Source organism: Dipteris shenzhenensis, chromosome 3 (genome assembly GCF_047967505.1).
Source record: "Dipteris shenzhenensis isolate YYH24624 ecotype China chromosome 3, Dip_SZ_1.0, whole genome shotgun sequence".
Classification (NCBI taxonomy): domain Eukaryota; kingdom Viridiplantae; phylum Streptophyta; class Polypodiopsida; order Gleicheniales; family Dipteridaceae; genus Dipteris; species Dipteris shenzhenensis.
In genome coordinates, this window is record NC_141598.1 from 24,712,735 (window position 1) to 24,725,718 (window position 12,984).

The following is a 12,984-nucleotide window of genomic DNA, read 5'->3' on the forward strand; positions in this document are numbered from 1 at the left end:
AAAGCCACACCAGAAAAGGACTGCTCTTCAACAATGAAGATATCATAACCACACACACACACAGAGGCACGCACGCACACCACATTGTTTGGAAAAGAGGATGAGCCTTTGCTCCTCTCATTACAATTTTACCACTACAATAGGATTTTCAAGGGTTAACTTGTATGACTCATTGTTGAGTATATGGGATTTGCTCTCCTCCCTATATACCATACGCATTTTCAATTTGTGTGATTTTTTCCATTGAATCTCAAAGCATCTCCTTTTTCTTTGCCTTCTTAACTTTCATGAAAATGCATCTCTCTCGATCTAATAAATTTTGCATCAATTGCCTTCTTAAATAATCGTCGTTTAAATAACAAGAAATCGTACTCATAAGAAATAGAAAATAGCATGGAAGAATTTCATGAACACATCAAGTTTCAACCACAAGGTTAAAGTTCACGCAAAGAATTTCCCAATTCTTCACATTTGCGTCTCTCTTCAATTAAAGACGAGGCACTACTAACTACACTTGTTAAACAAGTCTCCATCTCCCCATAGGTAGCACTAGCTTTATTCAAGTTGGCTAAAGACAGATCATAGTCCTTCTTATAAAGATATATTAGACCAATAGTAAACCAAACATCACCAATTCGCACATGAAGACTTCCAAGTACTTGCTCTCGTACTTGTTGGATATCCTGCAAATATAAAAGGCAAAACCAATTGATTGCCATACCTCTTCCCTATGTTTAAATGAAATAAGCATCGATGACTAAGCTTCTTACCATCAACATGTCAACAACATCATGAAATAAACGTCAAGGACTAAGCTTCTTACCATCAACATGTCAACAACATCATGAAGATAGATCCATTGGATGTTATCATGACTATTCTTCAAACCTTGAATCAATCTGGCATCTAAATTTCCAAAAACTCTTGATGGTATTTGGTGGGTTTCCAACACAATTGCTTCCAAGGTCAACAACCAAATATCAACGACCACATCTCCAAATTGCATGCAATCTTCCACTCTACCCTGAAGCATAAGATGGTTTGGAAATGTCAATTAAATAATACTTGCATGGATGAATATGACAGCCCGTGCTTTGAACTCAGCTCAACACGAGGGGTTACAGTTCTTGCAGCTCAACTGTATTATTATTGTTCTTGTAGTTGTTGCTCTTTATATAGGATATTTAGCTTGTATGCACACATGCTTCCTCCTGTGACATCTTTTAACTAGTTAAAACTTATGGGTGGACCACAGTCTTTTCGTTATAGTGAATTTCAGAGAAGGGCATGTGCATTAGAGGAAAATGCACTTTTGTAAATATTTCAATCATTCTTCTACTTTTTATTAGCATAAGAGATAAGAAGATTCTTATCTGAGTCTTTAAGTTATAGAAAGTGAATGTTGCTAGCAAGGAGAAGATACAAATACGATGTTGCAATTTCAGATCATTCTCTCTCAAGTGCAAAATTTTCCTCATCAAAACCACATATACATGAAAACACCCAGTTTAGCTTCCACATTTTTTGCATTTTCTTCATTCACCCATTCCAATATGCTACACCTAAATTTTGAACCCTGTTGATTTTGGATGTAGTGATTTCTTAATGGAGGCTTGAGACTAGAAGGTATCGCATGCATTCCTCTAAAATGAGTTCATTCTACAGTGTCTCATCTTTAAGGGCACTAGGAGGCTGCTTCTTTCACTATCACGAAGAGGACCGTTCCATTCCACATAAGTCATAATATGATTTTGTTTGCATTTGTTAATGTAGTGCTAGAATGATAGTTTTTGTTGCCACTGGTTAACACGATTTTTTATTGGTTAATGCCCTGCTAGAATGAGAATTTTGGAGATGATAATGATAGCTCTATGACTGTCCTGGATGACCCAACTAGATCTGTATGACACCAAGATCCAGAAATATACATGCAATCACTGCCTGAATTTCTAGATAGCCACATCATTTACCTGCATTGGCCATGGTATCAATTGACAGATACCCATATATATATATATATATATATATATATATATATAACTCAGCTTCAAGTTCACTACCAGAAGTTCCCTTGTTTACTTCCCAAGTTTCTCCCAAGAACCTACAATCATTTTCAGGTGCTTTTAAAAGTATTGTGGAGGGATGTGGGTGATTGAGGTTGAATATGTTCCTAGTATGCTCATATCGGCTGCATTGGACTAGAAAAGGAGCAGCTATAGGCTCTTCCTATAGCTTGCATATCCTTTCTTCCTTACTGACTTCTACCCATCTGAAGAGGGTGGGTTGCTTTGAAGTACTTACTACTAGTGACCTGCAGCTACTTGTACCAAGAGCCACTCAAATGCAATGTTCATTTCACCTTGTCACTCACATCAAGTCACGAAGAAAATAAAGAAAGTAAGAACTTGAAAAGACAAATACTACTTATGTACTCAGAGAGGAGAAAACAAAACGAAGACAAGAAATACTAACAATTACCAGCCAACAGATAAAACACAGGAAGATGTAAGGACAGTGCACTACATAGTCTCATCCGATATATGCCAATGCATATGCAAACTCCCCCCTCCATTATATGACAATGCATATGAAAACTCGTGGCTTAAGTCTCTCTCTCTCTCTCTCTCTCTCTCTCTCTCTCTCTCTCTCTCCATGCCTCTGGCCATGTAGCAGCTGGTTGGAGGACAGTAGGATTGCCATATGATTGGTAATAGTGTCAACAAATTTGCTCTTCTTGCCTCCTCCACCCACCATGGGAGATTCCAGTTGTGATGGTTAGCTATTAGTGATACATCCTTGGTCAAATGACTACTTGTTGGACCAATAGAGTTCGACTTCTCAAGAGACTTCGACTTCTCAATGGCTCTACTACAAGGTTTTCCATCAGCATCCACACAAATCATTCCTCTACTAGGTTCACGGAAACCACCAAACTCCTTATGGCTGCTGGAATCCTTGTTATAACTCCATGATGAACATTTACATTTATGCACACCACCTGTGCATGCTCTTTCCCTTCATCATCTTCCTTTCATTTCAAATCATCCACCGGTTTCTTAGTTTTCCATCATCCACTCGGTTTTTTCCTCCTCAAAGTTGTCAAACCCCATCATTCATGTCACCTCCACCAAGCATCCATGCCAAAGCATCAGCCAGGTCTGCTGCCTGTAAGTCATAACTTAAATGAATAACGATGGAATGTGCCTGAAGATACCTTTCTTGCTCTATAGATATCTTTCCCTTCTCGGTTTTTATTTATTTTGATCCCTAGCCAACGGCAACCTGACACACAGAGGAACAAATTTTGAGAGGATAGCAGATTCTCTAAGCCATGTTGTCGCTCATATATAGCTAGTCCAGATCCAATGCATTCTAGCTCCGAGAGAGGCATTCCAATACTAATGTGACAGAGAACCAATAGTAAAGTGAAGATGAGCAGAGCATTTAAAGGAGCTTTATTTCGCAAGACTAATCCCCTTCCTTTCGCGAACTCCTACAGATAACTTTTACTAGTCAATTTGACCTTCATTGTGAAAGTTGTGTCGCAGCTCTTGATATATTATAAGCAATATGAGAAAATCAGGAAGCTAAATAGTGAGCTGGCTCTAGAGAAGACCACTGTTTGTGCTCGTATACACCATTCAAAACTAGAGGGGTTGAAGAAATTGAACAATCACATATTTTTATGTCTCGCCTTTCAAGAGTGTTGTAGCACCTAAAGGCTCTCTTGTGTTGGAGTAGCATGGAGACAAGACGGAGATACCAAGATGATGAAAAGAGAGAGTTTATTCATGAGAGATATGCCCAATATATAGGCACAAGTTACATCCAAGAGTGACATCATATGTGAGCTCAGTAGAGCATCTAGATCCACAAATTTCTCCAATATCTCTCAATTAGGTCCATGATTCTCTCAATCACACCCACTCTAGCACACCTACTCTCACACACTCCTAGCATAGGAATCCTAGCCCTTAGGCACACACCCATACATCAATTTTTCCTTCATTCCCCCCCACAAATTGATGACCTCATCCCTCAGCAGTAGTACATTGGATGCTCCATGGCTTGCCCACCATCATGTGGCAACACACATGGCCCCAACCTGTGACTCACTTCTAGAACTCTTGGTTTACAACTGGAGGATTGGATAATGACTATGTATGGAAATAGCCATGGATCCAACAAGGTTAAAAAACTCAAACAAAGGTCTAACAATCATTTAAGGATGGACTATCCATGGCAGAGAACCATTATTGACCACACACACAAAATACTTTATTTCATTCATTTTATGCATACAGCAAGAGCAGAGTACCCTAGTATGTTGAACCTAAATTTTTGATATGAGGAACAATCCCCCCTTGATGAAATATCTTGTCCTTTTCCTCCTCTTCCAAGCTACCATAGTGTGAGATACATTGTCATTGGAGAGGTTCTTGGTGTAGCTCTTCTTCACTTTTCCTTCTTGAATTTCATCAATGTAGATCATCAAGGAATCTTTCTTCTTGTGATTCTTCATAATTTCCTTGGAATGTCCAATCTTCTTGTACATTTGTTCATGTTGTAACTCAAGGAAAATATTCATGGAGAAGAGGGTCTTACCACTTGTCATTGCAAGGGCAGTGTCTACTCTTGTACAATGATAAAGGATATTAGAAGACAATGCTCATATGCAAAGAGCATATACCACTTCAAAATGACATATGAAACTCAAAGAAAGAGTGAAAAGAGTTCCATACTAAAGTTTTTCAAAATGCCAAACTGTCATAAGCATCAAATGCTACAACTCTAATAGCATAAACTCCAAAATCTCTCAAAATCTATTGTAGAAAAGTTCCAAACTTGGAGCACTCATATCTCCCCAACCATAGATCCAAATAAGGGGCTTTCTGAACCAAATTGAATATATATTACTACTCACACAATAGAGGGTCTGTGCAATTCCGCGTCAGAATGTCGGAGAGAGATGCGCCTTTTCCAACTGGTTTTTCCTTGTTTTCTCCTTCTTCTGTGGACCAAATGTGCTCAAACTTGAACAACAGCTAGCTCATAAGGTCTCCCAGCCTCCCCTAAGAGGAATTGATGAAATTTGGCTCCAGCAGGTCGCATTGCACGAAATGGCGCAGACTGTGGATGTGTCGGCACGGGCAGAGGAAGCGACTATTCTCTAATTCCTCCTAGCCAGGGGTTCCGCCCATCATAGAGATGCTTGACCTCAAAGGGCGTTGACAATGGCTCAGAGAATGAGGAGAACAAGCCTAAGGAAAAAACGTGGGAAGAGAGGGAAGAAATCCTTCATTTTGGAAGAAGATGATGACATGGCACTCAAAGAGGGCTCAAGGAGGGTGAACATGGCTCTGATACCACATGTTGGAGTAGCATGGAGACAAGATGGAGATACCAAGATAATGAAAAGAGAGTTTATTCATGAGAGATATGCCCAATATATAGGCACAAGTTACACCCAAGAGTGACATCATATGTGAGCTCAGTAGAGCATCTAGATCCACAAATTTCTCCCAGTATCTCTCAATCAGGTCCATGATTCTCTTAATCACACCCACTCTAGCACACCTACTCTCACACACTCCTAGCATAGGACTCCTAGCCCTTAGGCACACACCCATACATCAATTTGTCCTTCATCTTGCTGCTCGTACAACGGTGCCAAGAGTCCATACAACTTGCCAGAAGGCGATTCCGAGCAGTTTTAGGCTATTTTTTAGCATTTTTTTCTTAGATTTGGACTCCCGTGACCTCTAGCAGTGATTTGAGCTCCCTTGAGCACTTTCACTCATTTTTTTGAGCCTCTTCTATGCATTCGGTGACTCTCCGATCAGCACATTGAGAGTCATGACGTGAACTCCCTTGATAGCTGCTCCTATGGCCTTCATCCACACATCATTCAAGGGCATTCTCGCCAGGTTCTTCACCAACATACCTCTTTGCATCAGGATGTGCACACTTTTGTGCGGCAGCTACTTTAGGCACATGGGTTCTTTGCCCTTGCTATGCATAAATGAAATATATCTTTACTACTTTCTTCATTGAGTCAAAAGGTACTTTGTCCTAGGTTGTCCCCCAAAATGAATGCAAATAAATCATGTGTGTTGAGTCAAAGGTTCTCTGCCTTGGATAGTCCTCCTAAAAAGATGTATTTTCCTATTTTGTTTTGGTGTGTGGCTCCATGTCTCTCATTAGTCCCTGGACCCAGAAGGGGATGTACTGTGGGATCCCTGTATTGGCTTTGATAGGTTTAGAGGGGGATGTATTGTGGAGCCATGTATTGGCTTTGATAGGTCTTGTTATCAGGCCTGGCCGAGTTCCAGGATGGTGGTGTATTCCTAGACCTATGAGCTGGTCATGTAGCCATGCTATAACGTGAGCTTCTGAGCATGTTGAGTCTCAAGCCATGAGATTGCTTGGATCAACCTCTGAACACGCTCAGACTTTAGCCACTAAGTTACAGAGGGTGCACAATTTGATGACCGTCATTGTCATGTTTTGATCTTGGTTCCATTCCAATAGTCCCTCACCTTAGATTGTCACTGTCATGTTCTATCCTTGGTTCCATTCTAGTAGTCTCACCTTGCCTTCATGGGGGGGTGTCATATTGGGAGTTATCCCATATGCATAGGGGTTCATATATATGTGCGTGCTCTTATATAAGAGTTGTACTTGTCTAGTGTCAAATCAATCAAGCATCAAGCTACAAGCTCTTGGTCTACATGTGAGTACTCTCATTTTTTGTCATTACTCTAGTCATTTCATTTCCATGTCTCCTTATGAGTATCACTTCCTTTCTCCCTAGCCTACCCTCTCTCTCTCCCTCTTTCCACCATGTTCCTTCAGGAAACACATTAGAAGACAGGAGGCTGAACATTTAGAGAGCCATAGCATTCAACGAAGTGTCTCAGAGCATGAGCATGAGATTGGGTCTGAGTCCAATGAGCATAGCTTTACAATTTGCAATGGAGTCGCTTTGATAAATCCATGTGAAGTCAATTTCCAGAAGAAGACTCCTTAAAAATTGTGAGAGTCTTTGTAGAATTCTTGGTGTAATAGCCCTCATAGTATATAAAGTATTACTTTAAAAAGTTCATGAGTTGAGACCAAATATAAATGTTTCTTGCTATTTTGTCTCGAGGTGCATCAAAGACAATAGGTTGATAAGAGAAAGAGGGTTACTACGTTTTTCAATAGAGGGCAAGGAAGGACGATTGATGCTTGCAAGTGAATTTGAGATCATTTTATAAGGTTGATGCCCATTTCATTGCAGGTCAAGTAAGCGTTCATCGCGCACTCTCTTGCATTTAACTTCATTTCCATTGTCCAAAGGATTGGCATAGTACCCGTGGGTAGCACAGTGGAAGGAATTTCCATTTGGAGTAGCATTTGTTGCAAGAATTGCATGCCAAAATCATAAAATTACGCATTTGGGGCAGAAAAGTGTTGATACTGGAGGTCATATGTCCGATTGGTGACCAGTGAGATGAATAAGAGCATTTGACACAAGTTTCACCGGTCAATTCAAATTGTAGGATGCATATGAGGGTGTGTATGCCTGACATTGGATGTGTTTGATGCCCAAAAGAGTGGGATAAGATTTAGTTTGGAAAATCATTGCAAGAGAAAGTTTGGAAAGCATTTTGTGGCCGTTTAATGCCAAAATACGCCCATTTACAGAACATGGGAAATGCCATAAGTGTAACCAGCCTCAAATAATAAAAGGGCGGTAAAATATCCAATTAAGCAAGTATTTAACACAGGCAAAACACAAGTGAAGCACGAATGCTCCTGCTCAATGCACAAGACACCAATTGGCCCCAAATCCATTGACGCACCTTGCGGTATTTCTTTATTTCTTTTATAAATCTGATCAGATTACAATACACCATCAGATCCGTCACAAGGCATCCCGTGCATAGCATAACCTCTGCTCTCAGCAAACTAAGCCAGCCCTGGCTTCAAGGCATCCAATTCCGTAGTATCACTAGCTGACTGATTGACCCAGCTCAACCAGCAGTCGCAATTCCTTTACAGTCTCAGCCAAATCAGCCTACATCCACCTCAATTCTACAACAAGCAAGCCCTTGCCCCTTACTGGTGCCCCTCGATTGACAAGGCCAGCACAAAATCCCTTGACCATTACTAGCACCCAGCCAGCAGAAAAGAGCATACAGCTGAACACTTACGCTGACCACCTGCATAGAACCACGGGATATCCACCTGGCAATCAATCTCAGCCCGGAATACCCCAAACACAAGGCACACTAGCAACAAACTACTTGGAATCAGCCTCAAAACAAATCACCCAGCCTTCTTCTACTCAGCCACAGACTATCAACAGCTTCCACAGCTTGGACTCTGCCCAGAATCAGCAAAAGACAGCAAAAATAGATAGTACACCACCACCTGGAGCACCTCAGAAATAGGTCGACCAGCCTATAACAACCAGAATAAAAATGACTTGCTTTCCTGTAGCCTCAAAAAAAAAACGAAATTGATATTGTTGTCCAACAGCGTCCATAAGCAAAAACAAAATTGCTATTGCTGTCTTGCAACCTCCACAAGCAAATAACAAAACTGCTATTGCTGTCCTGCAGCCTCCACAAGCAATTGCGCTCTGCGTTCTGGTGGCTCTGGTAGCATCTGGAAAATGCGATTTCTTCTTGCAGCACTTGGTAGCCCTCAGAACAGCGAACAACAACTCTGGCAGGTGAGAAATTGCAAGGTGATGTGATAGATAAGTCTTGGGACACCTTCCCAGCCTGCAACCAGCTTCTCCTTACCTTTCCTCCCTTCTAAAAGATGCCCAAAAGGAATGGCAGTTGTGTTGATACACATCAGTTTCTACATTTGGAAGTAGAGAACTCAACATCTTAGTTTTCTGCTCGTCCGCCCCTTGGCTCGCAGTCTGTTCTGCCCTCAGCTGCCGCATTGGTGCTTTCACCTTACTGTGGTGTCGCCTCCAGCTTAGGTGAAGGCTCGAGTGAGTGGGCTGGGAGCTAGGCGAGGAGAGCTGCTAGGTGAGGACGGCTGCTCGTCGTGTTGGAACAAGATACGCAGAGGGCAGGTATCAAGGCTCAGGACGAGTTTCTTCTCCAAGAGACCACGATCATGAAGGTCTCATTGAGGTAATTTGAACGATCAACGTCAAAGGAGCTGGTCAGCTGCACTCGGAAACACCTTGGGTCGAGCCCTCTTAGGGGACTTGGACCAAGGTTGAACACAAGAAGCCCAGCAAGGCAGCCCTCAAGCGTCGCAGCAGGTAGCAGGCTAGGGTCGAGCTAGAGTCAGCAGAGAGCGCGAAAGAGCCCAATCGGCAATCCCCCATCCTCAAGAGAAGCTAGCAGAGGTTGCCCCTACGGAGCTAGAGGAGGAGACCTTCTTCGATCTCCCGATTGAGCCGCAGGCGCCAGCAGAGTAGAGCACCCAGGTTCCTTTGCAGCAGCAGCCTCGAGCCACTGTTGAGCAAGTCTCGGTGGACCCTCCATCTTCTTGCCCGCCTCCCCTCCCTGCCTTCAGGACTACAGCCCCCTCCGCCCTCTCCGTTACCCGTCCCTCTTTTCTCTGCAGACCCCTTTAGGCAAGCGGGTGCCAGAGTCCTCTCCCCATTTCTGAGGCAGTGGGCCACCAAGGTAGGCATCGAGCCAGTAGCCAAGCTCTGCTCTCCACTCCCCCCACCTCCCCATGAGTTGAACCATGGTGAGTTGGATCGTGCATGGGAGTCAGCAGCCGCAACATCTGTTACCTTGACAGGAGTTGTAGAGGGTAGTGGTTGGGTGGACAATGGACTTCCTCTTGATCCATGAGCATATGTTTTCAGCCGTAGATGTTCGACGTAGATGGCACCTCCTTCCAGGGAGAGGCCCTGAGGTATGGTCCCCCCAGTTGGCAGGAGTGGGGGGGTCTGCATTTCAAAGTCCCAGTCCGTTGGAATGGATGTGTACGATCAGGGCAAGCTCATCCTAGCCAGAGCAGTATGGATGGGTTTGAGGGTTGGTGACTCCAAGATTGGGGTTCTCAATGTGTATGCCCCATCTTGTAGACAACAGCGACCCGCCTTCTGGAGGCGGTTGACGGAGTCTCTCTTGGATGTGAACTCGTGGATTGTTGGAGGTGACTTCAACAATCTCAAGTTTGGGGAGGACAAGCCAAGGGGTGCTTCTTATTCCAGGATGCCGGCTTTGGAAAGAAGCACTTGGGAGCAGTTCATTTTCTCGATCTGCGGTTAGGACCCCTGGAGGGAACCGGAATTCTCTAGGTCTCCTGGCAGTCTAAGTTTCTCCTTTGGGCAGTGGCGGCACGATGGTCTACTTGAGACACAGACAGATTCTATGTCAGAGATTGGACCATGAATAGGGGTGGAGCCACCGGTATTCTAGTAGGCACTACCCTTTCGGACCACTCCCGTATCATTCTTCACCTTAAGCAGCCCTGTCATGGCCTACCGCAGAGAGGGGTCCGCATTCCATATGCTTTGCTCCTGGAGGAGGAGGTACAGCAAAGTATTACAGCTATTTGGCATAGCAGCCTGAGTCCCCCCCAAAGGGAGGGTGGGCCGTGTGGGCAGCCGAGGCAATTCGGCGGAGCAGTAAGGAGCTTCGCACATATGCTATGCACCGCCATCATACTCTTCAGGAGAGAGAGAGAGCGTTGCGGCAGGACTTGGCCTCCATTGAATGTCTTCGGGAGCAAGATTCAGAGTCGCAGTGGTTAGCAGACCGGTATGAGTGCGCTCGCTTGGATTTTCAGGATACTAAGGTGAGACGGGCTGAGTACTCCTACCATTCCTCTAGATCTCAATGGGTACAGCAGGGTGACAAGATGACCAGGCAATTCTTTCAGGCCATTGGCTGTAGATCATCTGGCGCACAGTTGCAGAAAGAAAGAAAGAAAGAAAGAAAGAAATTTTATTAAAGGTCCACGGAAGGCCATACATGGCCTATGGGACACAAAATCATCCGAAAGGAAAATACATCATCAACGATGCGCCAACTAGGTGGCCTCATCGTTGGAGAGACTCTAGTGGGCAGATGCACTTGGATCCGCAGGAGATCTTGGAGTTGACTAGAGATTGAGAGACTCTAGTGGGCAGATGCACTTGGATCCGCAGGAGATCTTGGAGTTGACCTCGGTTTTCTATCGGCGCTTGTTCCAAGCCGAGGAGGGGTCCCCGTAGGTTTTGGCAACCCGAGATTCAATTTGGGCGCACATTCCGGAGGTGGTCTCCCAGCCAATTAGATGCACCTTTTTCGGGTGCGAAGCTCTGGAAAATCCTTCGGGCTCTTCCATCCCAGAAGTGCCCCGAGGAGGACGAGCTGTCCGCGGCTTTCTTTAGGTGCTTTTGGGAGTGCATTCATACCTCCGCTTGGCTTTTTAGCAGATATTCGACTCAGGCTCTCTCCCTTCGACCTTGAGTGGTGGCTGGAAAGGGGGGGGATCGCTCGGACTTGAGACAGTGGAGACCGATCACTCTCTTGGACACTGCGTACAAGATCTTGGCCAGGGGCTTGAGCTTGCGGCTTCGCCCTAACCTAGTGGACATCATCCATGACACGCAGACAGGTTTTGTCCCTGACACATCATCATTGAGCACCCTTTGCACTCCTTTTTCCCCTCCACCTAGATCAAGTCGTATCTCTTGATCCAGGAAGAATTTGAGGGCGCTCCAAAAAGGAAAGTCGCTCGTTTTTTCGTGCTCTACGTGCTCATCACATCACGTGCACATTTCAGTGCAAGTTACACTCACATTTGAGCCTCGCCGACAAAACCACTTCCTTCACGCACATTTGCCTCTACATCAACGCATCTGACCCCAACACTTAAAAGGAACAAAAGAAAATGAATTATTTGCTGGTCTTTCATCGATCGACGGTTGGTTTAGATCTAGATCAGAGTAGACTAGATCGCCATAGAGGGGGACGCTTTGAATTTCCCCAAGTTACCAATCTAAGCCATGCCCGAAATTCCCGACTAGTACCTACTCGGAGTCAGTCCATACGCTCACATACGGTTTCACATCATTACATTACCTGAAACCCTACGTTCATCAGTTCAGTGAGCAGACTTCAGAGTTCAGAGGCATTGCAGATTGATTCAATGGGCAGATAGCATTTGATTTCACACACACATGCCACCATTGTAAAGCCTATTCGGCTATCTCACGGCATCGTGCACATCATTTCAGCCTTGTAAAGCCTCTTAGCTATTCCCGGCATCATTGCCACAAGCCTTGTAATATATATCAGATTTTATATACTGCAGTTCTATCTTCACCGACGGTTCAGAGATTTCACTTGGCATATTCAGTGTATTTGCAGTTGATTCATACAGAGATCTTCACGACACTTTTGAGTGCATTTCTTGCACCATGTCGACTAGCAACCTCAATCTGGAGGCACTATCACCTGATCAAGCAGAATGTGCAAGATGTCATGCTAGGACGGCTCAACACAATCCAGACATCAAAAGTACATCCAAGATTCTCACCTTGAGAAACCAGATCAACCAGAGTTTCCGCAACAACAGTGAAACCGGTGTGTGGATAAAAAAGGAAAAATATTTTTCACTTGTTGCATGTTGCTGGGTGAGTACATAGCTAGTTGGTTGTGGAAATGAGCTATGGATACTTTCATGAAGGACTCCACACTGATGATATATTGTCTTGAGATGGAAGACGCTTCTACAGGGACTCTGGGAGATAATGAAGTGCAGTGAAGGAGCACCTTGGTGTAAAGTTTGAAGGGAAGGGGGAGAGTGGTGAAAAAGCAAAAGGTGACGTGGCCATAATAAAAAAAGCATGCATGCAGGTGGCTACGTGAGGAGGAAGAGGAAGCTTTTCGACGACGATGCTGGCATGCTACGTGAAGGACTACTTTAGAAGGAGTTCGTGGACGACAGAGGGTGCTGGGTGGAGTAGAAGAGGCTCTTCTCGATGAGGGCGACGGCTGGGGGAGCTCAGGGAGCTATGATCTG

The 12,984-nt window shown here is 44.2% G+C and overlaps 1 protein-coding gene across 1 annotated transcript in view; it reads right to left on the minus strand.

Annotated features, from left to right (window-relative positions):
- Positions 1 to 434: 434 nt before the first annotated feature.
- Positions 435 to 12,984, minus strand: part of LOC147903549 (uncharacterized) — a 59,906-nt gene continuing 47,356 nt past the window's right edge. Inside the window, exons 7-8 of the mRNA XM_087372040.1 lie at positions 824 to 1,024; positions 435 to 683 (exon numbers count right to left, since the gene is read on the minus strand). Coding sequence (XP_087228166.1) covers positions 435 to 683; positions 824 to 1,024 — 450 coding nt within the window. The remainder of the gene's footprint in view (positions 684 to 823; positions 1,025 to 12,984) is intronic.